Here is a 26,667-nt window from a genome sequence, read left to right on the forward strand (position 1 = left end):
ACACATTCTGTAACTTGGCTAAATTAAAAATAATGCAGTAACACAGGAATGCCACTCACATGCTGGGTCTGACTTGGGCGTGTGGGAAGATTTTGGTGAGCTCCTGGATGATACTGAGGGTGTCCGACTAGTGCTGAGGATTGAGGCACCAATATCAAGTGCATTAAAGTGCTGTTCAGGATCCAAGCTGGCGCCACTGTCCTAAAACAAACCAAAAAAAGGGAATAGCTATTGCACCTGTCAGTGTGAAAACATTTCGAAATACATCTAGTAATGGTTGCACACCCAGTTCTTTGGCTGGCCTAAAGTGACTTGAGCAGAACTAATCCCAGGTAGGCCAGCAGAAGACCATCACAGGTGTCAATGTCCCTTCCAAACAGCATCTAGCTAATGCATTTCACAAAGAGCTATCACTGAGTTGGAAATACGTAGCAAGCTGCTGCCGTAGTCATTTTGTGCCTTCAGATGTTTTTCTGAATCTTTCTTTTGCGTTCAGTTGGATGTGACAGCAACTGCAACCTCTGTGAGGCACTCGGCCGTGTGCTGAGGAGGAGCTTTTCTTTCTTCCCTCAGCAGATCACTGAGATGTAGCCAAGAAGGCTGATTGCCAGAACATGTCCAAATGAATCTTTAAACTGTAGTACCTTGCCAACGAAAGGTGGAGATACCTCATATTGCCCCTGCCCATGTTCCAGATAATTTGTGGCTGTTACTGATCTCCAGGTTTATCCTTTCATCAGCTTGTCCAAGTTACTTTAAAATTATTCCAGTGAGCAATGAATTCTGAAGTTGAGAGAATCCACCCAGAAAGACAATACTGGAGTCTTCAGTGATGTTAACATAGGAACAAGTTGTGATTACTACTTATATTCAGGAAAAATACCTTTTCTCTTTGTACCTTTAGTGCTGAGGACACAACCTCTGAGGACACTTCTTCCAAGCCCATCTCCTGTCTCCTCTCCACCCGAACATCTGCATAACTGAATATAAAATATAATTGCATGTATCAACATGGTATTGTTATAGTTCATATGTTATATTGTTATGTTTCATAAAATATATTATTATACATAAGATTAATAAATATATTTCCTAAAATAAAGCAAATAGAGGAGCAAATTATTGTAACATTTTACAGGTTAAATGAACAGCTGAAATATCACTTAAGTCAGATGCTACTGAATAACATTTGAGAGTCACTTAATTTTCAGTTTTTGCTCTGTTCCTGTCTTCTTGAAGTCAAGAGGTATATTAAAGAAGTATATATAAAGGTCGAGTTCACAGCCTACAACCACTTTACAACTTCACTGGAAAGCTTCCACACATCTCTTCAAAAAACAATGTAAGGGTTAGAGCTTAACTAGTTGTAAGAATAGTTAAGGGATCTGTCTATTCCCCATTTTTGCACAAAATGGCAAAATGCAACAGTTAATCTGCCCCTGAACTCCTGATTGACAAATCACACTGAGGATAAAGTAAGGTTTGGTCTGATCATTTTTCTATAATGAACATACATCCTTCAGAGAGTTCAGTCTTCTTTTTTGTTACATAAAAGACATCATTTTTCTAAGAGAAAATTTTGGCAGTCACGAGGATGCCCTTATCTTACTGTCCTTTATGTTCCCGCCGGTTGATAGGATTTTCCATACCTTACCACCATGTGTGTGCACACAATGAACTCTGGCTTGGAGTTCCACTGGTGGTAGGTGATATAGTAATGGGTCTGGAGCCAGATCCACTGCTGTCCTTTGGTCAGAAACCGATAGCAGCACGACTTCCCCTTGCCAAACTGCATCACTGTCAGCAGAACATACACACAGCTTGTACCACAATTTATGATGTGAAAATGACATGAAATGTGAAAAGTGTGACAAAAGTATCATCGATTCCCAAGGGAGTCTAAGCACCCTCCTAGCGAGTGGTCCTGTCAGTCTTACGATAGAGCAAATATCATAAAGATCAGGAGGTAACTTTTTCTGACACTTGGAATGCTACATTCCTACATGGCACAATTAACCTTAACTTTGGACACTAATGCATTAATGTCTGCTACAACTTAAACACAGATCTTACCCTGGTTTATGTGCTGATCACATACTGCTTAATTAGGCATCTGGGATTAATTTCTAGGAGTGTTCATCTTAAGTTCTATAGCAGAAAAGTACAGGATAAAAATGCTTGAAAAGGTGAGTATTGTGTGCAAATGGATTCAGAATGAAGTGAGTATAGGAGATAACATTTTGCAAAGACAAAAATCATTTGAAACTGAAAGAAAATTCCCAGACTGACAAGAATTCAAAGTGCAGTAAACTGGCGTGTATTAAAGGTTTTAAAGATTCACTGACAAAATTAATCTCTGCATTCCCTCCCAGTGATTTCAAGGGATTCCCAAGCATGCATATATTTAGCCCCTCTCAATTTTATTGTCAACATATAAAAACTAATGTTGATGGGGTATTTTCAGGCCACCCAGAGGTGGTAAAATGAGATGTGCCAGCCAGTTCTGTAAGCAAATATTTGAAAACGATTGCCTTATTTTCTTTACTTAGTGAAAGAGTTTTTCAAATAAAACTTAATAGACTGTATTTAAATAATCACAGGTAATCACAAAGACACAGTGCACAACATTAGGGTAAATAATCCACCAGAATTTTACAAAATAGGATCTCCTCTGAAATTGCTTGAACTATTCCTGTATATTCTTTACTAATAGAGTGAGGGTCTAATCTGGTGTATTTTATCCATTCAGTGAGTCTCGCTGACTGCTTCTGGGGATACAGAAGGTAAAATCGTATTTTTCAGAGCTCAGTAAGTCTGGCCCAGATGCTGATCAGCTGCAGTGTCCCCACTCTGCTCTAACTCCGCTAAGACATACAGGTGTGAGGCCAAGTTCAAACCTCCCCTTACAAGTTCAAACCAATTTTAACAGAAACTACATTTCACTGAGGAGAGGTGTCCCAGTGACTCCACAGGAACCCGGGCTGTGCGATACTTACAGTGTTCGTGGCACCTTGCTAGCAGCTCTAGGTCGTCTATATGGTAATAGTCGTAGCCAGAAGTACCCAGCACTTCAAAAGGCAAGTATCCTATAATCGGCGGTGCTCTGCGGTTAGGCACAATATAAGGGAATTCATAAACCACGAAAGAAACAGCAGTTCTGCATGTTGACACAGATACGTAAAAAGCCCAGATCTGCTCTCACTCGTCGGTGAACAGTCGCCCACCCCAGGGGACCAGATCCTGACTTTTCCCCGCCTTGTGCCCGGGATGCCCGGCTGGGCACGGCACCTTCCTGCCAGGACATGGCCATGACAACCCCATCTTTCCGGGGAAAATGTGGTTGTGGAAAGCAACTCAGCCTTTTGGGGACCTTCACACAAGACCCTGCTGTGAGGGACCCATTCCCTGGCTCTTCCTTGGTCAGGGGCTGTGCTGCGGCTCCCGCAGTCCCTGCATGGGGAAAAACATGTGGCGAGGTGATAGGAAGCCATCATCTGCCAGGACTAGATGGGCAGGAGGGGAGATCTGTGCCGCTTCCCTCTGGGTGTCCGCAGAGCTCGTCCGTGGCGTGCTGCGGCAGTTGCTTTGTACCTTTGCCAGCAGTTGCCTCAGGCCAGCACAGACTTTCCCTCCGTAATTCGGTGGGAATTGCACATGTATCAATGGCAGGATTTGGAAAGAATGATTTCCACAGCTGTATAATAATTAGATGATTTTGCCATGAGACAGACTTTGGTCCATTGGTATTTTTAAAGCAAACACGAACAAGCTTATCACAATTTCGGCCTGAGAGACAGAGTAGTTTTGTTTTAAAAGAGCGATAAATGCAGGCTAAAATAGTAAATACCATCTTTTGTAGGAATTTCGGTGGTTGGCCTCCTGTTTAGATGTGAAACATAACACTATTTGAGAGAATTGCACTTATGAAAATAGCAGTAGACAAGCACTGAACACAATGAGGAGTGCTTTTCTTGTCACCAACCTGTGATCCAGGAATAAAAATTTCCACTCCAGACTGTGTCTTGATGTGAATTCCTCTAGAGGTTCTTCCACGATGCACATCTCCTGTATGGTGAAGAAAACCAACTTAGTAAGAGTTGCGGCTTCACCACTCTGCTTCATCTAGCTTTTGTTAGCTATAAATACACGGCGCATAAGAGGAGAAAATAGAGGATTCTACATGTTTTCTGGTAATTCCAGAGAGCAATCTATTATATTTATCAATGCCAACATTTTTGCAGGGGTTGGGGAGAAGAACTTGTGATGCACATGGGCTTAAGAGCCATGGCTGTTCCTTGGGGTGCCAAAGCTTTTATGGCTTTGAAGCAGTGCCCGGGGTGTGAGAGCTGTGCCCCCCACATCCCCGAGGAGCAATGCCCCTTCCCAACATCCAGCCTGTGCTTGGTCCCACCTGGGTTTGCCACGTCTTTCCTCGCTCTCTTTGTGTTACTTAAGATACCCACTGTCCTTGCCTGGCTCTTTTGGATGTCTGCCCTCCAAGTCCTCTTTGAGAAAGGGGAGACGCTCTCCTTCCCACTCAATAGCTGGGGATGCTACGCGCTGTGGAGGAGGAAGTGCCTCTTCAGACAGGCAACCTGCGTAGGGGCCGTCAGGTGGGTCCAAGGCAGTGGTATTGCCTTAAGCTTCACTCCCGCAGTGAAGAAGCTGACCCTTCAGACCCACAGCAGCCCTGGGAGCTCATGAGAATCATAATTAATGAGTGAATTACAGGAGGTAGGGCACAGGCTGCCTGTGAGGTAGGACATCTTCCATAGTTGGCAGAGATGAGTTGTTGGGCGGAGGTGGGAAGGGGAGGAAGGATGACACCGCGGTGTACACCCATGTGTGAGCTGGGGCTGGCTGCGTGCCCCACAGCTAGCTCCCAACCCACTCACAGCTCCCCTCTGCCAACCTCTGCTCTCCTACTGGTGGCTTGCACGGGCAACTCCAGCTCAACGAGATGTCATCCTGGAGACCCCTGGATGGGACTTGCCAGCATCAGCACTCAGGATTTGGTGGCGTCCAGAGTTACTGTGTCCCCCATGCCTCTCCTGCAGGAGGGTCTCCATCATCACTGTTAAGGACAACCTGCCCGCTTGCGTCTGATGCTGCTGTCCTGCTCCCTGGTGCCATGTCTCCCTGTGCAAGTGACACCCTCTCATCATCTCCTCTGCCACTTCTCTCATGGCTTTCACTCTCAGGAAAAGAACTCTTTCAGGCCACCAATGTTTGAAACCCTCTTGGGACCACAGGACAAGCTGAGGTGCACTGCCATCAAGCATTTATTTGGTATGTATCAATGCTCACAAAGGTGATTAAAGTTGCTAGCTGCAGATTGGCAAAAGGCTTCACACACACCTTGAATTCCTCTCTCCTTCCCTCTCCAGTTTACACCAAAATCCATGCTGATGCCAAGAACATACCCTAAAATTCAAGGTGCAACATGCAAACGTTGATATGTGCAACCAAAATGCTGATTCTGCCTTGCTTAACCAGTCAGATAAATATTTTTGCCTTCATTTTAGAGGAGGACGTCAAGACCGGGGGTTAAATGAGTCACCCAGGTGAACTGAAGAGATCACTGCGCAGGGTTTCTCAGCAGCTAACACCTTCTCTGGGTTGTTCAGCAGCTGCATCCCCCCCAGCACTGGGCAGCTCATTGCAACGTGCAGCCCATCTCGTTTCCCTGTTTATTTTGAGATGTCAGCTACCCAAAGACAAGGGAATTTGCTTTCAGGGTTCTCAGAGAACCTTAACTCCAGCCTCTACTGATAATATGATTACTGCGGCTAAGATTTATGGGAAGTGTCCTCACTTATCCAGAAGGGACTATACTTGCCTGCCGGGGCCATGAATCAGTCAAGAGTGCCCTGCAGGTCCCTGAGCAGTAATGGAGCCAGGCCAAGGGAGCAGTGATTTCATACCAGCTAGGTCTCAATTACACTTTTTAATCTCTTAACCTCTGAGGACGGGACACCTGATGCAGTAGCTCACATTTGTTAATTAGGGAACCACAGTGCCAGGCACAATGTTGGGTCTATCTGTATTTCCACAAACAGCTATCTTACTACCAGGATCTTGTGGAAGAGGAACTAGCAGCAGTCACCCAAAGACATCGAGTGACTCAAATGAAAGCGTTCGTGGCCATCTGTACACTGTCCCATCGCAGGAACAGAAAGCAGCAACAAAGAACTCAATTTCAAAGTGACATTGCAATTCCTCATGCAAGGAGGGTTCCCATTTCCCGTGCAAAGGGGGCAGAAGTGACACCGCTTTCGCAGGTCCTGGCTTGCACTGATAATCCTCTTCACTGGATTTTTATGCATGAAATGTGATATCTGTAATTCATTCAGTTAGCAAAATTATGAACTTTGCGTGTCACCCCGTCTAAAAGTCTTTTGAGAAGTTCTGCATCCAGGGTCTGCCCTTACCTTTAAAAACTGAGGCGTTGCCAAACGAACAGTCGCAACGAAGCAGATCTGCTTTCCCGGGGATGTTCTGTAAGCCCTTGGGACAGCCTCGTCAAAGCCATTGCATGTGGAGTTAGGCACTAGGCAGGGAAAAAAAAGGGACCCAGAGTCATGCCTCGTACGAGATTTGTTCTCCCTGAATATTTTGCACACTTGAAGTGTACTAATACTAATTTTATTCAGAGAATTGCTCTAAAAGCTTTTAAAGCTGATATGCATATATTTAAATCCAAGGCCGTCATGTTAGGCAGAAAGACATCAGAGCTTAACTTCAAGTATGAATGTTATAGGTTAATCCTGATAAAAATAAGGCCAAGCCTTCTTACAGAGCATAAACCAGCTTTCTGGAAAGAAACCCTATGCATCCAATTGCTCTTTTTCACCACTCACAAGAAAAAAATATATGCTGCAGTGTGCCTAGCGCGCCAGCTTCCACGAGGCAGTGAAAAAAAGCCTTGGCAAGAAGGGAGGTAGCTGAAGAGAGTTCGTCAAGTCATCAGTGGCAAAACACTGGGGCCCACAGCCAGCGAGTCCTCAGCGAGCGAGCGAGAGGCTGCTTGCGATTCTCGGCTGCTGAAGTGCATCTTCTGCATCTAAGGAGAACCATCCCCAGCGTGCTCAAGTTCTCCTCGGTTTAAAGAGGAGCAGAGGACCCCGTGTACAGCACTGGCTTCAAGAGCTGGGCATGTCTGAGCCTGCAGATGGCCTGCTGTCTCCTGAAACACTGGGCAGAAGGAAAAACTGGATGCGATGTGGCTACAGGTTTTGTGTATGTTTTTTTATCTGTGTCTTTCGTGATTGCGTGGCTTTTGTGTCACTTTGAGGGTCCGCTAGCACCTCCTGCCATAAAGATGCGTTGCCAAAAGAATGTGTTGCTTTAAGCTAGCCCACAGTCCCATGTTAGAATGACGTAATGCAAATTCTTCATCCAAATTTGAGCTGTTTAGAGATGGTAATCCTGCTCCTACAGCAGTGAAAAAACCCTGTGTGCAAAGCTGTGGTGGGAACTGGGCTGGCCCCATCGGCTCTTGTCCTGCCCAGCCAGCTACCTTCTATGGGGGCAGAGAAGGTCCCACCTAGCAGCCAAGGTTCACCAATATTAGTTATTCTAATGCTAATAGGGATCAATGCTAATGTGAAACTATCTTTCTGTACTATTAGGCCACTATGTCCAACTTTATGAAGTTTCCTACATTTTGTCTCTTCTGCGTGGGACAAAGCAAGGATGAGCATGTCTATTCCTGTAAAAATGAAGAGGTTTTTATCTGTTTAGGGAGAAGATCACTAGCAATTTTTATTCTGGGGTGCTTCTTGGCTTTAGTTCACTAGCATAAATTGTAGAGATTGAAGAAGTCTCAACTTATCGCGTGTGCTTTTGGAACCCAGTTCAACCTATTAAAAGCCTTCGAATAATGATACATAGCTGATAACGAGGGTAACAGGGTATGACACAGAAAAATAAGTACTCTGAGGAGAATTCACACCTGTGATTTAGTCCACTGTGAGCACAATATATATTGTGCCAAAAAGGGGAAGAGAGATTCCTCATCTGAGAAGGCGACACAGATGTGAACGTCCACAGAGATTAGAGCCCACTCTTTCAGCTGAGTCTGGAGGGCATGGCTGACTGGATTTTAAGATAAAAAATATGGGCAAAATTCTCCTCCTTTCACCAGCAAAGCACACTTGCTCTGGGGACTTCGTAGGAATATGTATTCCTGTTCTGCTCCTGGGGTTATGTGCATACGTGAGGGCTTCTATGGGATTATTAATACAAGAGGTGGAAAAAAAGAAGAAAGAGTTAGGAGCTACAGGAAAAAGGAGAAGCCTGAGCAAAAAGTTATTGGTTCTTCTCTGATAGGATTATTTTTGTAAGTCTGTCGATTTCTGTAGCCAGTCCTGTTAAAAATTAATGGTATTGCTATAAACCCACATTAAGGGCATTGTAAAAAGTTACTTCCAAGCTTACTACATAATATGTTGTCACATTTGAAGGTAATGGGGCCATTTCTCTTTCTAATAGCCAAGTTCAGTAGCAAATGTTTGCAGACTGTGCTCTAAGATAGGAAAGTAAGATAAGCACATTCAGCCTCCAAAGTTAACCTGGTTAGGGAATCCATGGGCTTGCAAATGACACTGGTTGCAGAAGAAATACCCAGTGGAAACCCAGTGGCAGCAAAGAGAGTGGATGGCTTTTTTACATCCTTTGATGGAAACAGCCATGAGCTTGAGATGTATTCCCAGAAGAGAGCAGCATACAGCCCTGAATGTGGCATTTACAAAATACGATTGTATTTCCAAGAGGTAAATGCAATACTAAAGGGTAATAATTATCATATAGTACAGCTATATGCTAACATTGGGATTTCATCACAACATTAGGGAATGTTGAACTTAGCAACGGTGAATGAATAAGCCCAAGGAGGTGAGACAGAGCTGGCCTGGCTGAAAGTCATCCAGTCTTCGAACAGCTACTGTGCCATCTCCATACTCAGCTGCCCTTCACAAAGCCCAAAGCACTACAAGCCTCGATGATGCAGGCTTGCATCACCTTGAAATGTACATCTTGATCAGAAAAATAACAACTACAATAACTGAAAGAAAAAAAAAAATCCCACATTTTTTTTCTGAATTACTTTGCTGCCTGACTTATTTTGTCGGTATCTGTTCTTCTCACAGCTCCGTCTGCACAGCCTGTTTTGTTCTGCCCTTGCAGCCGGTCAGCAAATTTCAAGTTTTTTTGTTGATAACTTTTACAGTGTAGTTAAAAAAAGAGATCGTTCTGTGAATTAAAAAAAAAAAAATAAATATCCTGGCATAATCTTTTAAGCATGCCTTCTGAAAAATCGTACTTTACAATTCTCCAAATATCTTTAAAACAAACACATAACATCTTGAAGTAGCAAAGTTCAGTAGCGAACTTTCTGAGAGCACCACAGAAAACAGTGGAATGGAAAATATAGGATGAAGTCTGAGGCTCTCATCATAGAATCATAGAATCGTTATGGCTGGAAAAGACCTTTAAGGTCATCAAGTCCAACCGTTACCTAACTCTACCAGGCCCACTTCTAAACCATGTCCCTGAGCACCATACCTAGATGGCTTTTAAGTACATCCAAGGATGGCGATTCAACCACTCCCCTGGGCAGCCTGTGCCAGTCTTTGATAACCCTTTCAGTGTAGAAGTTTTTCCTAATGTCTAACCTAAACCTCCCCTGGTGCAACTTGATGCCATTTCCTCTTACCCTATCGGTTGTAACTTGTGAGAAGAGTCCAATGTCCACCTCGCTACAACCTCCTTTCAGATATTTGTAGAGAGCGATAAGGTCTCCCTTCAGCCTCCTTCTCTTCAGCCTAAACAGCCCCAAGTCCCTCAGCCACTCCTCATAAGACTTGTTCTCAAGACCCTTCACCAGCTTCACTGCCCTTCTCTGGACCCTCTCCAGCACCTCAATGTCCTTCTTATACCGCGGTGCCCAAAATTGACCACAGTACTCAAGGTGGGGCCTCACCAGTGCTGAGTACAGTGTGACAATCACTTCCCTAGCCCTGCTGGCCACGCTATTCCTGATTATATTAACATTTATAAGTCAAATACAGGTTTTGGAGTGCTTTTCTCAGAAGGCATCTGATGAAAATGTTAAGCTGGCTATAAACAGGCGGGCTCGGGTCAATGAGGGCATGTGTGTTTCACAATTAAATGATCTAGACAAAATATGCTAAGTAGGGAATTAGAAGGTCATGTGGCAAAGCTAAATACATCATCAGAAAGGTGAAACAGTTGTCTCATATATATCAGTTAGCTGATGCTCCTTAGCATAAATTTTAATAGTTTTTGTGGTTACCTATCAGACCTGCTGCTCCTAGAACTACACAATATTCTTTAATAGAAGTATTAAATTACCTGTAACTATCATATAAGACAATAGAAAGAAACTGATGTGCTTATATACAAGGGTTGGGGTTTTTTTGCTGTTTGGTTTTGTTTTTATAAAAACAGACCAGGACACTAAGGACAAGATGTCAAAAATAAGTACTATATAAGGATCCAAGCTCTTAACTACCATAGACAAAAAGATTTTTATCCTTAGGGATATAAATCATGCCACATGAAATGAATGAAAACACATTTAAAAAACCCAGATGCCACATTATTCAGTTAATAATAGTACAGCAGTCAGTTGCTCGGCCATCTTATTTCAACTTAGGATGTTTAAAACATATCCTTCCTATAACAGCAACCCTCTCATTTATGCCATTTGAAAGAAATCCCTCCTTCCTACTTTGTTGGTAGATGTTAATGTTTAAAGAACCAGCCTTAGTGACTGTCGGACAAACTGAACAGTGATTTCAAAAAATACGAGCCAAACAGACCAGAATAAAATCCAGACTGTTTCATATAAATAAATTCGGACCACAGACAAACAGAATATTCAGCAGTTAACATATATAATGAAGAAATCTCAAGTGCTAGTGGGAAGCCAGACTGCACTCAATCGTTTCAGATGAGTAACAGTGACGGTGTCCATACACCACTTGTCTACTTTGATCTACTCTCTCCTCTTTTCTTCCTGCTGTTTCTCACCTCGAAATCCTGTGTTGATGTGAACCCCAAGTAAATTCTTTAGGACAGGAACGGCACCTTTTTTCTTAAGTGGCCATAGAGAGGCCAGCGTAAGCACTGCAGATTGCTAGCTGCAGCTTCTACAATATTATTGATATTAAATAACAATATGCGGCTGTTGGTTCTGATCAAAACACTCATTTCAGTTTGAGTTGTTCTTGTTATCAGATGTTTCTGCATATGCTTATGGAGGCTCAAGATCAATGTATCTTCTGTAAAAATCTGTTTATTTCCTCTAAAAGGGAATTTAGATTGAATTAATTGTTCTGAGAGTGAAAAGATTTTTTTTTCTCCCCAGCGTAATAATTTTCTTGATGGTTATTATCTCTAAGAGATATATCAGCTAACAGTAGAGTATCTGCTATTATCAACATCCAGTAAACAGATACTTCATGAGTTTCTATGTAATTGGGAACAAAAATGCACAGTTTTAGATTCCACTATAATATTTAATTATATTACTTGATCAGGAACTCTTTTCACTTAATGGTTATCTCCTCTTTTAAGAGGAAAACTTCAGGCATTTTGGATGAAAGGACAGATCTGCCACTTTAAAGATGCTGGTGGTCCTTTTTTATATTGGTGAACACTTTGAAAGGCAGGACTCAGTTTCTAAGCAAGTATGTCATCTCAGAAATAGGATACCAAAGCCAATATTTGGTTATATAATTATGAGAGATCTTTTTCTGTTTACAAACGTACAAACAATTTTCACAGGAGGGATAAATCCAGCCCGCCTTATCTTTTCTTATCAGAGTGAGCTATTAAGCGGCTTTGTAAAATAATTTATTCTCACTTAATTTGACATTTTAGACTGGGACCTAAGCATTTCTGTGGATTTTTTTGAGGGTTATCTTTATTACTTGCCTCCCCGCTCAGCCCTCAGGCAAAACTGGATGGGAGCCATTGCATTATTCATTGGTGATGCTGAAATGACTCTGCCCCTTATCAGGTACTACTGGTCAACGGGTACAGTGATGGCCCTCGGCTCCCTCAGATGTTTGCATATATTCATCTCTGTTGTTAAAATCTGGACTACAGGACCAGAACCTGAAATATATAAAAATATTGTAAAGAGTTCCTATTTACAAATAGAAAGAAAAACCCTCATGCTCTGAGAGCTGGTAGGCATTTCTCACAGAAGCAAAGAGGGAACTCCACCTTCCTCTTCTGAGTGGCCCATGGGCCACCGCCCCTCCTCTCAAGGGACTACTGAGTCTTCACGTCAGGTTAAAGTCCTGCTTTTCTCATTGAAGCTTAATTAATGATGATTATATAATCCTCCCAAATGGAAAATCAAATCTCTTGTATTTGATTTAGCACAGCCAGTGACTCATGCAGTCACTCCGCGCAGCTCGCGTTGCTGTCGCGCCGGTCGGCTGCTCTCGCTTGGGCACAGCTGCTTCGAGGGGGGTTCACTCGTGTGCAGGCGGCTCGTGTGGCACCCCTGGTGTAGGCAGAGCTGCAGAAATATCCTTGCGGCAGGGGTTGCGGAGTACAGCCTCCTGCACACCATCCCCGGGACCAGCCCAAGCGTGGAGCCTCCTGCTCACCCTGGCACCAGGCCGTGCAGCTCCTCCAGCCTCCGGCTATAGCTGAGCCCAGGAGCTCTAGGGACGGTGATCTTCTGAAAGACTGAACACATGCCGTGAGCTATGGGAACTTTCCCCGGCAGTTTCTGGGGGCTGCACGTGCATCTCCCTGCCCCTTCTGGGATGGGGGAAGATGCCAGTGACTGCTCCTCTGGAGGAGTGGCATGGGTTCAACGTAGGTTGTGCGTGATCTGGCTTCCTGACAGCAATCCTGGTGACAAGCCACCTTGGTAGATATCAGGTATTTGTTCTACTTTAGCAGAAAAAAATTTCTCTCTGGCATCTCAGTACAATGGCCTTTAAAGCCCCAGAGCTCCCACTACAGTTAGGGACAGCAGTTAAGCCCCTAACTGGCTTTCTAAGCCTCAGTCCTTCAAATTAATCCATTCAAACCCATCCCTATATGATGTTCTTGGCCATAAGTCACAATGTGATTAACAGAGAAGGTATGAGGGAGGAGGGAGGGGGGCAAGGTGACTGGGACTCCGGCACACGTGACCCCCTTGCCCCAAGTAGGACCATTATATGAGCAATGAACTATAATAAAATGAGCCTAAGAAGGTGATAATTCAAGAGAGGTTACGTAAAAGGTTATGTGGAAGTAGAATAAAGCTAGTGACATTTCTGTTGAAGGAGGCAAAAAAGGAACCTACCAATTCTCCAAAACATTAGCGAAGGTTAAGTGAGAAGGAAAGACAAAAGATGCATTAGGACTGTCACTGCCACAACCCTACATTAATGAGAATGGAATAGTTAAGTATCCCGATGAGATACAGCCTGCCCAGGGATAAAACAGCTTCCCTGGCCCCAGAGGCTCTGGTGTCCCTGCGGCAGGAACGCGCAGGCAGGGCGGACTCAGGGTCTGCTCAGCAAACCGTTGGAAACAAAGGTAGGATTTGGCATCGGGTGGCTAAAAAGGAACGGCAGAGATTTGTATTTAGAGAAGAACATCCTGTATCAGTCTCCCATGTGTAAAAACATGCTAACACTTCCACTGCTGTGAAAAGCTACAGGGAAAAGCATTCTTGAATACATTCATAAGGAACATCTCCTGCTAATTAAGCTTAATTTGCAATTTCTGTCTTTCTCCCCCAGCTGACTCTTTTCTTTAGCTTAGCCTCCTTCCTCCACAAACACCTCCAAAAAGCAGGATTTGGGGCCAGCTGATCCTACGCACGTAGGACAAGCGTTGCCCTGTGAGTGATACGTCTCCCCCCCCACTTCTCCATTCCCACCACTGTCTTTCTTGCCCACTTGGCCTCACACCTGGAGGATGCGTATTTATTTAATGGGAGGAAGAGGAGAGCAATTACTGGCAGGTCCAGCAGGTGACAGCCCTGGGGTGCGTGGGCTGGGGAGATGGTGCCCCATAACGGGGTGCCCTGAGGTGTGGGTGGCCAAGCAGAGGTGGGAACCCAGCCCACCGCTGCTCCCATCTGATGCTCAAAGGTGTCTGTGCGGCAAGTCCTCGTGCCAAACCACAGCTGTTTGCCCCCAGCCCTGGGGCTGGAAAGCTGCCCGAAGGGTGGCTGCATTCATGCGATGCTCGCTTGAGCTGATGTCCCCCATGCCTTGCTCAGGGTGCAGCCGGCTGACGCAAGAAGCCCGGTGGAGCTAATGGCAGCCGCTTCAGAGGTTTGCACCCTCTTCCGGCTGCTCGCTCTGTCCTTGGCCCAAGGTTATCAGCTGAGTTCGCTGCTGCTACATCGTGAGACTGGTGCACTTGCTTCCACCTTTGCTGGGAGGTGTTTTTGTGGCTGGATTAGGAGCCAGGCTGGTGGGGTTGGGCAGAGGGGTCCATGGGGGTCACCCCCGACCAAAAGGGAGCAGTGCTGGGGACGCGCTGGTGAACCAAATGTTTCCATCAGGCTCTGCATTGGGCTGGGGAAACTAAAGTCGGGATGGGCAAGTGCTGTTCTGCGATGGGGAAAAGGGAAGGGGTCCAGGAGGCACCATCTCACAGGGCAGGGGCACGGAGAGTCAGACTGTGGCAGAGGTGGGAAGAAAGTGGAAGAGGCAAAATAAAGTGGAAGGCTTAGAAAAAGTGGCACAAAGGAAAAAAAAATTAAAAAATTGAAGCAGAAAGCACATGTCTTATTAGAAAGCTATAAGTTGGGGTCTTTGGAAAATGATCTGGTGTCTTCTGAAATCAATATTTTCCCCTTTAGTTTATATGCATTAAGCTAGGGAAGCTATCTGTAACGCAAGTTTTATCTTTCTTCTGAGAAATAGCCACTGATAGAAATGCTGGGATATGGATCCTAATGGGTAAGAGGGCAATATTAAGGTCACTCCAAAATAAAAGGCTGAAAATCCTTGAAGAAAATGGATCAGAAATTCCCCTGGTAGAAATGTATCCTTATGAGTCAGCACCTGAAATCCGGTTTCTGCTCTAGAAAACAGAACAGCTTGGTGTGTGCGTCTGTCAGGCAGCCGCATTTTGCTTCATTCAAACTAGAAAGCATACAGGCAGTTACATTTTTTTTTTTTTTTTATACAAATAAAGCCTCAAATCAGATGGCACCAAACAAGAAATACATATCTCCATCCTGCACGTCGGTTTCTATTCTAGTCATGTGGAGCAAGAGCAGAAAGTTAAATGGGGACAGGGACATTTTTTTCTCGCAGTGTGGCATGCGGTTTTTGGAAAGCTCGGTGGGGAATTTTTTTGCTGAGGATGACCTATTTGGAACAATACCAGCAACTTTGGAAATGCCACTCTGGAGTTCAATCAGGCAAGTAACTAAAGCAAACTTGGGCCGGCAGGAGAAGGGAAAGTAATAAAAGAGTATTTCATTTCTGACACTAATGGCCGTGCAGCAATCTGTTTGTTAGGGAACGGGGCGAGGTGGAAATCTGCTCTTCATCCCTTGAAAGATGGTTTCCCTAGACTGACTGTGGTGCATTAGCGACTACGCTGACTGTATTTCTTTGCTTTTTTTTTGGGGGTTGTTGTTGTTTTTGTTTGCTTGTTTTTGGAGAGCATTGGGTTCTGCAGTGCTGGAGAGGAATGTAAAATGGCAGCTGGAGAGGGAGGCGGGTGGAAGCATCCTCGGCCACCCCGATGCCAGCGGCAGGGGACCTCTCACTGCAGCGTGAGGCGGTGGGGGCAGGCACTCAATTACGCGGCACTGCCGCCTTTCCCCAAAATTTTGCAGGGAAGGGTGAGAGGGCAGATTTGGCAGATTACCAGTTCTGGCACAGAATTTGTGTTTAATGTAAGCCCGTGGATAAGGTAGAAAGCTTATTATTTGGCTGATAGGTGCGGGCTTAGCACACAGAATTAGTGAGCACAAAGCAACCCTCTTCTGAACCTGTCATTATTTGCAAACTTACCCAGAGTCCAGGATCACTGCTAACAAGTGAAGGGCAATAACAAAAGCAACTAACACAATTTCACTCTTCATAGGTATTCGTCCAGCTTTTGCAAATCGGCTGCGAGATCCATGGGAAGCAAAATTTACCCCATAATGTTAGAAATAGTCCTTTCAGTTAAAAGCCTGTCTTGTTCAATGGAGCAACACTTATATTTTATTTTACACAGCTAAAGTAACATTTATACAACAATTAAAGCTTACCATTGCTGTAAGACCGAAAATTTCCTACAAATTTTATGTATTCATATGTTGGAAATTCCTTTGGGTTCAAACTTCCTCTCAGAAGATGACAATAAAACTCTAGTTCATTGTCAGCTGGATTGTTAAAAGAAGAAGAAGAAGAAATAAATATACTACATAAGCTAAACACAACCAACGGTGTCTTCCAACCCCAATCTTGCAACTGGAAGCACGAGAGCGGCTTGTTACCGCTCTGAGTTCTGTACCCCCATGTGCTATATACATTGTAGGATCAGAGCCTCTGCAAGGAAGCGCCTTGCAGGGATGCAGGTTGTCCAGCGCCGGGCACAGGTCTGCCTGCAGCGCAGGGACAGCCTGCCAGACTGACTCCCTCTTCTCTCACGCCACCTTCATCACAGGAGTTACGCTACTGAAGCATCAGTGTAGCAAAGGAGAGAACTGGATCCTTTGTTTATAGCTTTTTTTTTTTTTTTTTTCTATTTTAGGCTTTTCACGACTCACAGCTGTTCTACATCTTGTGTTGGAAAACTATGCCTAATTACCTCAAAATATCTATTAAATTAGCTTTGGCATATTAGCGATCAGCTGCAGGTTTTGTATATACAGTAGATTAAGCAGCTGTACTTCTTACATTATCGTGTGTTTTCTGGTTTCCTACATCTTACCTCCTAGAGTGAGTAAGGGTGAGGCAAGTAAAAGGGTTTTTAAGAGAAACAAAATTCAATTTGAAAAAGAATTACAATGATTTTACTTTTCAACTATAATGCAAACCAAAGGTACGTGACATTAGCACATCTCTCGACAGCATCTTACTTGAACAGGCTGAAATATCAATTAAGATGTTATTTGTCTCAGGCGAACTCTCAATTTCCATCAGCTAACCTATTTTCCTTAGCTGTCTCAAAAGATACGATATTTAATAATTAACATAACTGCAAGTAGTCTTAGCCTAGTAAAAATAAATGCAATGAGTTCCATCTAAAAGTAGTACCAAAGGGTCATTCCAGGTGGCAAGATTTTTTTAAAAGGCTATGTACCTAAGTTTTATATTGCACATCACATAAAAAACTCTTTCAGAGAGAAAATTTTTATCCTGCCCGTGCTTTTTCATTTACTGGGACAGATAAAATAAAACTTACTTTTTAGGTAATCCGATGAGGCAGAATCTGTCATAAGCATACAAGAAGATAACATCTTATAAATCTCTGAATGTTCTTGTTCTGGGAGGAAATTTAGCAAATTCTGATCCAAGACATCACACTGCAAAGAAAAAGAACCTTTGAGAAAAATAGAAATATCACGACGAGCAACACTTGCAGAAACACGCAGCAATGTGGATATGAAACTTGTGGCAGTTGACAGTTTTCCCACTGATTTCCAGGGACTCCTGTCAAAGCCTAAAACAGGGGGGAAGCTGCTGGGCAAACTGAGCGGCCGCTTCCCCATGGGCCAGTTCTCGGGTCAATTCTCAGCACTCAGGGGTGCTCCCCTAATGTTTCTCAGAGACCATCAGATGCATCGGGTACGTCCATACAATTAAATGAGGAGATCTGGGAGTGAGCTGGAAAATCATAGAATTGTAGAATGGTTTAGGTTGGAAGGGACCTTAAAGATCATCGAGTCCCACCCCCCCTGCCATAGGCAGGGACACCTCCCACTAAACCAGGTTGCTCAAAGCCCCATCCAGCCTGGCCTTGAACACCTCCAGGGGTGGGACTTCCACAGCTTCTCTGGGCAACCTGTTCCACTGTCTCACCACCCTCAGAGTGAAAAATGTCTTCCTAATATCTAATCTAAATCTACCCTCTTCCAGTTTGAAGCCATTCCCCCTCGTCCTATCACTACATGCCCTTGTCAAAAGTCCTTCCCCGGCTCTCCTATATCAGAAATCTAGGTATTGAGATTTGGCAAAGGAAAGAGGAAATGGATTTGTGCAAAAGGCCACGACCAGCCCAGGGCGCAGAAGACAAAGAGTCTGCCTCAGGGTTGCCAAGAGAAAGGTGTCACTGTGTTCAGCACGGTGACTAACCTAACGGTACAAGAGCGTATTTGAAAGGAAGACTTGAGATAAAATGACCCTCTAGTGGCATTAACTTACATCCATCCCACTTGAGACTACCTTGGGCTGAGCTGGCACATCAACACAGCTTCATGTGTCATCAGAGCAGCTGCTATCAGACTGTATAGTTGTGTTAAAAATGTGTTAGCCCTGTATGAGACTGGCGAGTTATTAATCATCATCATTTATTTATGTATTTACTTAAGATTGTGCTTTGGTTTCCCTTTGCTTTCCACCCATGCCTGCTGTTGTGGGTGGAATTCCTGTTTAGAGTAGTGAAATGCGTTGAGTATACTTTGAAAATCAGAGTGCCGTGCTTTATACACTTATCTTGATGCAATAATATATTACTTTAGATTATTCAATTGTAAGTGTTACGTGTGCTCATTATTTGGAGATTCCTTTTGTAATGAATACTTGAAAACATTTTTTGTGACTTTACTATATACCTCATAATATGCATCCTACTGATATTGCGTGCAATTCAGTTTATATAGATAGGTATATAAACATTACATTTATATTCACACAAAATATAGTACATTGTTAACGTAGTTTTGGGCATATGAAGAAAGAACACCTGATGGGAAAATGCAGTGGTGAGTCCTTATGGTACAACCTCAGAAAAGTAATTTTTCCTTCTCATTCCCTTTCTACGTGTAAATGGTAGATAATGATACTTATCCACCAGCTTCACATAAGTCTCATGGGGGTTAATTAACATCCACTCAGCAGTAGGTGCAGGAGGACTAGATGTGAGCTGTCACCGCTCCTCAAACACGTTATTGCTTCTTCAGTGACCTGAGGATGTGCCACCTTTTGTCTTCCTATTGTGACCGAGCTGGGATTCAAAACCTATTATCAGTTTTTTGCAGTGTCGTTTCCATTTAAAGAGATAGCCGCAGAGGCCAGCGACTATGTGTATGGTAGGAGTTACAAGACTTTTGTTCCACACACTGAGTTCCACAGGGCAACCTCCTGCCCTGAGCACCAGCTATTCATTGATTTGCAAGTCCTGGCATTTATATTTTTTACTGCCATTATGTACCATATCCAGAATTTAACATTTGGTTTTCATCTTTTCTCTTAGGGAATGCCATTTTTTTTTTTTTTTAAATGAGCATGAAAAAGTTGATAAAGTATCTACTTCTTACTGTGTTTCACAAGTCTTGCCTCCTGCAGAGGTTAGGCACACCTGTAAAGCAGCGCACGGAACGGAATTTCTGGATCTTGTATGTATCAAGACTCCAATGTCCTTGAATCAATATGTTAATCAAGAATATATTGACTGGTCAAATAGCGAGAAGGAAGCAAATATTCCATGGTCTCACTGGAGCTGTAGGAGATGCCAGGCAAGCTATTCAGTGTTAGTTCTGCACCAGACCCAAAGAGCAGCCATCTGGTGCCATGGCAAAAAGGTGACCAGAGAGATGGACAAAATTTGATCATCGCAGACAAAAAAATGCATCGGTTGGAGGGGAACAGTTTGCAGCTTTGTCTAATTATTCTAATTATTCTGCAGTGGGCAGTTCTGCCCCGCTGGCAGCCACAGCCACAAAGCATTGCTGAATGAGACAGGGAAAGCGGATAAAAGATAAATTACAATGACTGTGGGTAGAGTGGTTAGATGAACTATGTTAATGTGTATTTATGCTGCTAAGCTTGGAATCTACTCTGCACCTCGGAATCTGTGGATACCGCTAGCAGAAACTTCTGAGTATTCACCCCTGATAGCTACAGCAGGCAAAGAGACAACAGCTTTGCATACATAGATGTCGGTCCATTCTAAAAACAATACACAGTAAATTTGCCACAAGTTCTGCAGTCATTTGATGTACAGCTTAAATATCTGTGCAGTTTCAACAAAGCAGCCATACTCCAAAATGGAGCTTCTTCCTCACCTTTTCATTGGTTTTTTGGGGTGGTGAGGAGGAAATATGATGAGTTATTCCTGCGGCAGGGGAACCGAGGAATGGGAAGGCTTGGTCACAGGAATGGGAAGGTGGAGGGCTGCAAATGAGGCGGGCTTCTTTCCCATCAACCCAAAAAAACGACATGGCTCTGCTCTTGTGTGCTGGGATTTGGCCCCTGTATCAATCTGTATCTCCTACACTGGTGCCCATTGCTATCCTGTAACAGCAACACATCATGCATAACTTTTGTACACTCTAAGGTGCTATGTCCTGGATTTTTCCACCCTGATGTTTAACCTAAGTGCCCAACAGAGGAGAGCGGCTGCCTGAGCTTCACTGGGGAGCCCCTGGGGAGAAAGACACCCCTCCATGGAGAAGCTCAGCCCTGCCAGGGACCTCCTGCCTTTGCAGAGCCACGTCCCCACCAGCCCTTGTGGATCATCATGTGGACAGGTGCTGAGTGTGGACCCCTCGACTATGAGACTAAAGCTGGGTGAGATGGACACCGCTCTCCCAGTCCCTGAGCAGGTGCAGCACCTTCTGCCTGACTCCGTGAACAGGACACTTCCACGAGAAAGCTGCATCTTCTCCTGCAGGTTGGAAATAGTCACTCTGCTGCCTGTGTTTAACTAACTGTTTCACTCAGCAAAGCAGGCAAGAAGGGACAGGGAGGACCCTCCTCCAGAGACCTGCATAGCCTTGGGGTCGTATCGTACCATCTGACTGGCAAATGCTATGAGTATGCTACCAGATTTCCAGGAGTTCACTTCACTTCACTTCACTTCACTTCACTTCACTTCACTTCACTTCACTTCACTTCACTTCACTTCACTTCACTTCCAGTCAACCCTACCGTGTGGGCCGAACCTCTCTTTACATCAACCGACCCTAGGAGTAGCCTCCAGATCTTGTAATAACAAACTATTTAGAATTACAACAGAGGAAGTTTGTGTTTGAAAATACTCCACGGAACTTAGGGAAGCTATATTAAAGAGAATTGGATATATTTGTTCTCAGCACCAGAGTCTTTCATGTTTTTAATGAAAAAAAATACATCAGATTTCTTGATAGGGGCCCTCAGAGAGCTCTGCTCAGTGTTCTGCCCAGTTTTGCTTCCCTTTCAGTGCTCAAAGCAGAAGCTTTGCAGAATACCTTTTTTCCCTGCAGCCTCAGAGGAGAAAGAATTGGTGTTTTGTCCCTCAAACAGTGACTGAATTTAGCTTACAAATAGATCCTGGAGGTAAGCAAAGTAAGCCACATCACAGATTTTCCAGATAGCACTCTGATCAGTTCTAAAACTTAAGAAGACATATGGAAAGGGCAGCACGAGACTAAAATGCCCAGTGTGCACCTGACTGCACACTCAGCTGGGCCCCTGCCCACGGCCGTAGAGATTTGCCAACCTCGGGCAGGCAGAAGCCCTTATTGCTTGCTCAGTTGTGGTCTCTGGGATGCACCCAGTCACTCCGCACGCATGGGCCGGTGGGGAAGTTGTCAACCATTATCACTCCATAAGCTCGGAGAAGGTCTGTGGGAACTCCTGCCCCACCTCCATCCCCGGCAGTGTGGTCCCTGGCTCAGGCTGCTATGTACTGCTTCTGTGCAAATAAAAAATAAGGGTCATCCTTGTCGTGGTTTTGGGCAAAGTTTATCCCACAAGGCATGACCTAGGGATGGAAAACCAATTTAGTCCCTGGTGGTCCAACTCAGGAATTATGAACCTGAATCCATCCATGTTCAGCCAGGGCTTAAGGTTTTAGGCACAGGGTCCGAAATGTGTCTTCCTGAAGAGCAGTACTTTCCCACAGCAGATCTGATGTCTCCACTAAAAATCAGCATTTGGAAGGGACAGCAATAAAACCCCCAAACCATGAAAGAATAAGAAATTCCATGGAAATCAGTAAGTGAATGAGGACCCAAGAGACTGCACGGAGGACAAGGGCTTTCTCTGCCTTTGAAGTGAAGGCAAATATCAGAAAATAGTCAACTACTGGTTTTCTCAACTGTTGAGGATTAAAGAAAACTGATATAGATAGATTCAGTTCAATTTGTTGTTGCATAGCAATATTCTTGCGTTTACAGGGAGCTGCCGCCTTTCATCAAGTTCCTTTCGTCTCAGAAGAAAATAATTTTTGTTCGTATTACAGCAAGGTAGCATGTGTGAAATACATTTGTCTGGATGGAAAACATAACATGTGTTTGGTGAAAAAGTAAACGGGAGAAAAAGAATTGTAATTTTCCTAAGAACATGGCAGGGGGTGGTGGTACAATAATGATTTGGCAGCTATTTTTTTTTTTTTTTCCTCCTGGGCATGTATTTATTTGAGACCAAGCTACTAAAAATGAGCGTGAGGATTAATCCTTAATTATTGTGCTATTTCTTCTACAGCAGCCTTAGCAACAGGGTTTGGAGCAGTCCCTCTCCCCTGCTCCTCCAGCCCAAGCCAGCGCACGCAGGAGTGTCGCCCACAGCACGAGCCGACAGCCTCAGAAGAAACAAGCCCTTTGTGCCGGACCCAAGCGCCGAGCATTGGCTCCACCAGCACCTCCCGGGAGGTTTCCTCTTGGGAAAGCACAACTGAGCTGCGGGGGCAGCTCGGCCGCGGCCACCGGCTAACTCCCACTCCTCTGAATTCAACGGGGGTTTTGTCCTTTACCTCCCTGGGAGCAGAATAAGACCCTTAACAAGCTCCTTGCTGGGCCACCAGCAGCACTGGTGCTATTCTCTGCTAGCTTAGAAATCAGAGATGGAAAAGGATCAGGCAGGTCACCCTGTCCCTCCCCTGGCCGGAGTATTCCCGCAGAGCTTTTTCCATTCAAGCCGGAGTGGCTCATAGCAACAAAAACCTGAAGGGTATGAATCAAGCGGAGAGAGAACAGAGCTGATCAACAGCAGCGCACAGCATAACGCAGGGACGAAACTCCTCACCGCATTTTCAGGAAAATGCCACCCACTCACCACCCTTTTTACATCTGTTTCTAAAAATGCAGGGCCCGATCCTACGATGCGTAGTAGAAAAGCCAGCATCAGACTTACTCACCGGTAAATGCCCTAGAAGAGGTGTGATGCTGTCAGACACGTAGATGATGCTTCCACCTGTGGTTACTGCTATAATGAAGCCATCTAATGCCTAAGGAAAACAGACAAGTGGAGAGTGTTTTAACAGGGACGAGGGGTGTACACAGGACATCTCATCGTGTGTTGATCCAAACTGTTTGACTTCAGGACCATATTGTTATCGAGTTGTAGGAATGTTATCTCAGCTTGCAGAACAGTAATTCTCTGATTTCACAGTCTGATTTAACTTTTACAACACTCTTTGTAGTCTAGTAAAACCTACTATTGAAGCAACAAAGGGCTCACAGGAACATTTCATGTCTCAGTTTTTAAATTAATCACACATTTTAATAATGCAAAATGACTAAGACTGGATCCCTTGGAAGTTATTAAAATGAACATTTGAGCTCTGTGTAAATATCAAAGGACGATGAAAGGATGCGGTCCTATCTCAAAATGGTACTTCTCTGCAAACCCCATAAATCTCAGTTTGTATTAATGCAACATTGTATATTACTGGGCTTTCATGTAAGTAAAAGCAATGCAAATGATCAAATAATCCTTAGCCAGAGTTTTAATTGAGTGATTTATTTTAAAGGTCATGGTATTAGATAACTCATTCCAAGAGAAAGTCACCCTTCTGCAGAATTTCTTCCTCACTTCCATCCCACCTTGCGGTAAGCGCTTTCACTCCTAGGACTGAAGTGGAACGTCAGCGTTATCCCCATCCTCTGCACGACAGCAATTTCACCTTCAAAATTAGTTTCTTCTTTAGTCTGGGCTGCAAAGTTTTGAGCTAAATCTTGTTCAAAGTTAAATCTAGGTAGATTTCCTAGGTAGCGATCTGGAGCCAGCGTTGCCTGCAGTATGTGAGCAGTACGGGCCCCGCAAGCACCACTGAATCAGAGCAGAGTTCGACTATGGTCCAGAGGCAACACCTGGTCAGGAGACAGGTGTACTGCAAACAGGGTGCCACGGCGTTACAAAAACCCTACTGCAAACCCAAGGCGTGCCTCCGAGCCAGGCTCGCAGTTGATCCTGTGAGCCGCAGCACATCCTTGCTCCCCCGCTGACTTCAATAAGGGAAAGAATTCTGAGAACACTGGGAAATGCTAATTGTTTTTCAAAAAGAAAAAAAAAAAAAAAAAGGAAAACACAAAGCCTTGAATAAAGACACAAACATATGTTCCTTTTTCCAGAGAACGCTGAGCACCCACAACTATTTAAGTCAATGGGAATCTGCTGGTGCTACAATCCTTTGAAAAGCAGGTCAATAACTTATACCCCAGTAGAATAGCGTGTGTTTAGCATCTCTGAAAACCCTCCAGCTGCTATAGTTAGTTTGATTTTGTTAATCTAAGTGCAGAGAATATGTTTTTCTTTAGTGCAGTACATTTGAGCTGTTTTCTGAAAAAGCTTGATAGCTGTTAACCCATAGAAGAGAGCAGTGGTTTTACAAGGCAGCTGGATTGTGCATGTTACTATGGTGAAGGTGTCTGTTTTTTTTTTTTTTTAAATCAAGTCTTTATTTCATATCCAATGCAAATTATACAAAGTGACTCACATCAGAATTTTGTGGTAAAATCAAGTTAATGTGTGCACATATAATTCTATTTTTATTTACTCACAACTGGTCCTTCCAACAGTAAGATGGCATATCCCTCTTCAAAGATTTCGCTACTGCAAGAGTTCTAGATGGACAAACATAACCTAATACCCACCGCTATGTAATGTGATGACAGCCTTTTCAATGGGGTAAGAAAAGGCCATTTTCAGGAAAGCTGATGTATTATCACAGTCAATTATGCTCTGCCTCTTTTGAACTGGTGCTTGAAAAAAACCTTCCCATCTTTTAATAACAGGACAGGAAAAACTTCAAGCAGTCTTGTCCAAATGTTAATAAAATAAGATTAGTAGAAAGGCAAAAAAAAAAAGAGAATGATGAACAGCTGGCTCAACAGGACATCCCTATACCCAATGTTATCTTGAAGGGCATGGAAAATCACAGTAGCAAGAAGGTGATTTATAAGCTGGGAAACTGAAAGCAACTGTTTTAATCTAAAATTGTATGGCATACAAGTAGAATCAACAAAGGCCCAGCTACTTGGGACAACTGCCAATTTATTGCTATCCAAGGGAAATATTTCACTGCAGACTGCAGGAGTTCTGTACGTTAAGTTCCCGTGCACTGAGATGGGAATGGGGGGTTGATGGTGCAACATGAGCAAAGCGTCTCTTCACGCTGAACCAAGGGGGTCTCATCACAACAAACTGCAAAGGCCGAGGGGCCACCAGCCCCTGGGGGACAGCAACATGCCACGGCCTCATGCCACCCCTTGGTGGGTCAGGCTGCTCCCCCAACATCCCTCTTTGCCTGTGGCCAGAGCCTGGATCATGCCCCATGTTCACATCATTTGTGGGAAGAGGAAAAGCTTGTTCTCAAAGGATGCTATGGGGCAATGCAACCTCCACATGTTTAGTATGGGAGAAAATCCTTGCTAAAGAAGGTTCTAGCTGCTTACCGAGAGAGAAAAATACATTTTAGCAGCTCATTTGCATTTCATCTTGAACCTACATAAATGCCATTGAGTCACCTCCCTTCAAATCCCAGCTAGCATTAAAAGCACCTATAGTATAATTTAAAGGTAATTTAAAAACTATCGCTGCAAAATAACCCTGCTCCTGTTAGAATAAAAAGTGTTTGATAAGGGCCTTGAAAATCATTGGAGTGGAAGTATTAACTGTATCAAACCAAGAGGAGCCGTCAGGTTTTATCTGCTTGTACGGCACCTAGCACTAGAGGGATGCGACTCTGTTGCTTTTTAGGTGTGAGTCTTGCATAAATATTAAGTAATAATAACGCCTTCCAAGAACAGGAGGGAAAACTGCCGCGTGCCCTTTTCCTCACCTCTGTTTGTAAAAATAAAATGCAACCTGTGATTTGAATCTCTCCCCTGAGTTGCATTTCTTGGGAGTCCCCACGCAGCTTTGCAGGCTGCGGCAGCCGCCGAGAGGGAAAAGCAACATGTGGGGACTCTAATCCCTTGTCCCGGTGACAGCTCTGCTTGACAGTCAAATACAGCAGTACCTTTTGGAACTGCAGATGACATTCTGTTCTAGACGCATTGGCATTTCCATGACTGCTAGACAAAATTAGGAAAGGTATATAAGCATGTTCACCTCCAACATCAGCTGGGTGAATTCTTCGTTGCTGAGAAATGAAGGCTTCCAGTCCAAAAAAAACCTGCTGAATTTCAGAAATCTCCGTCTGTGCCGAGACTTCTAGACAAATAAAACATTTCATTTTTTTAAAATTTAAAAAAACTTGTATCTTGCAAGCCTATTATGATTTGCTATGAAAAGATAGAAATCA

The 26,667-nt window shown here is 44.0% G+C and overlaps 1 protein-coding gene across 1 annotated transcript in view; it reads right to left on the bottom strand.

Annotated features, from left to right (window-relative positions):
• NPAS2 (neuronal PAS domain protein 2) overlaps nucleotides 1-26,667 on the bottom strand; it is a 54,294-nt gene that overhangs the window by 18,368 nt on the left and 9,259 nt on the right. The window contains 11 exon segments of the mRNA XM_009883121.1: nucleotides 60-201; nucleotides 899-980; nucleotides 1,650-1,797; nucleotides 2,997-3,103; nucleotides 3,983-4,065; nucleotides 6,432-6,550; nucleotides 16,265-16,378; nucleotides 17,404-17,524; nucleotides 23,278-23,367; nucleotides 26,475-26,528; nucleotides 26,530-26,576. Of these exon segments, the coding sequence (XP_009881423.1) occupies nucleotides 60-201; nucleotides 899-980; nucleotides 1,650-1,797; nucleotides 2,997-3,103; nucleotides 3,983-4,065; nucleotides 6,432-6,550; nucleotides 16,265-16,378; nucleotides 17,404-17,524; nucleotides 23,278-23,367; nucleotides 26,475-26,528; nucleotides 26,530-26,576 (1,107 nt within the window).

The sequence above is a fragment of the Charadrius vociferus genome, unplaced genomic scaffold (genome assembly GCF_000708025.1).
Source record: "Charadrius vociferus isolate BGI_N301 unplaced genomic scaffold, ASM70802v2 scaffold92, whole genome shotgun sequence".
In the NCBI taxonomy this organism is placed as follows: Eukaryota; Metazoa; Chordata; class Aves; order Charadriiformes; family Charadriidae; genus Charadrius; species Charadrius vociferus.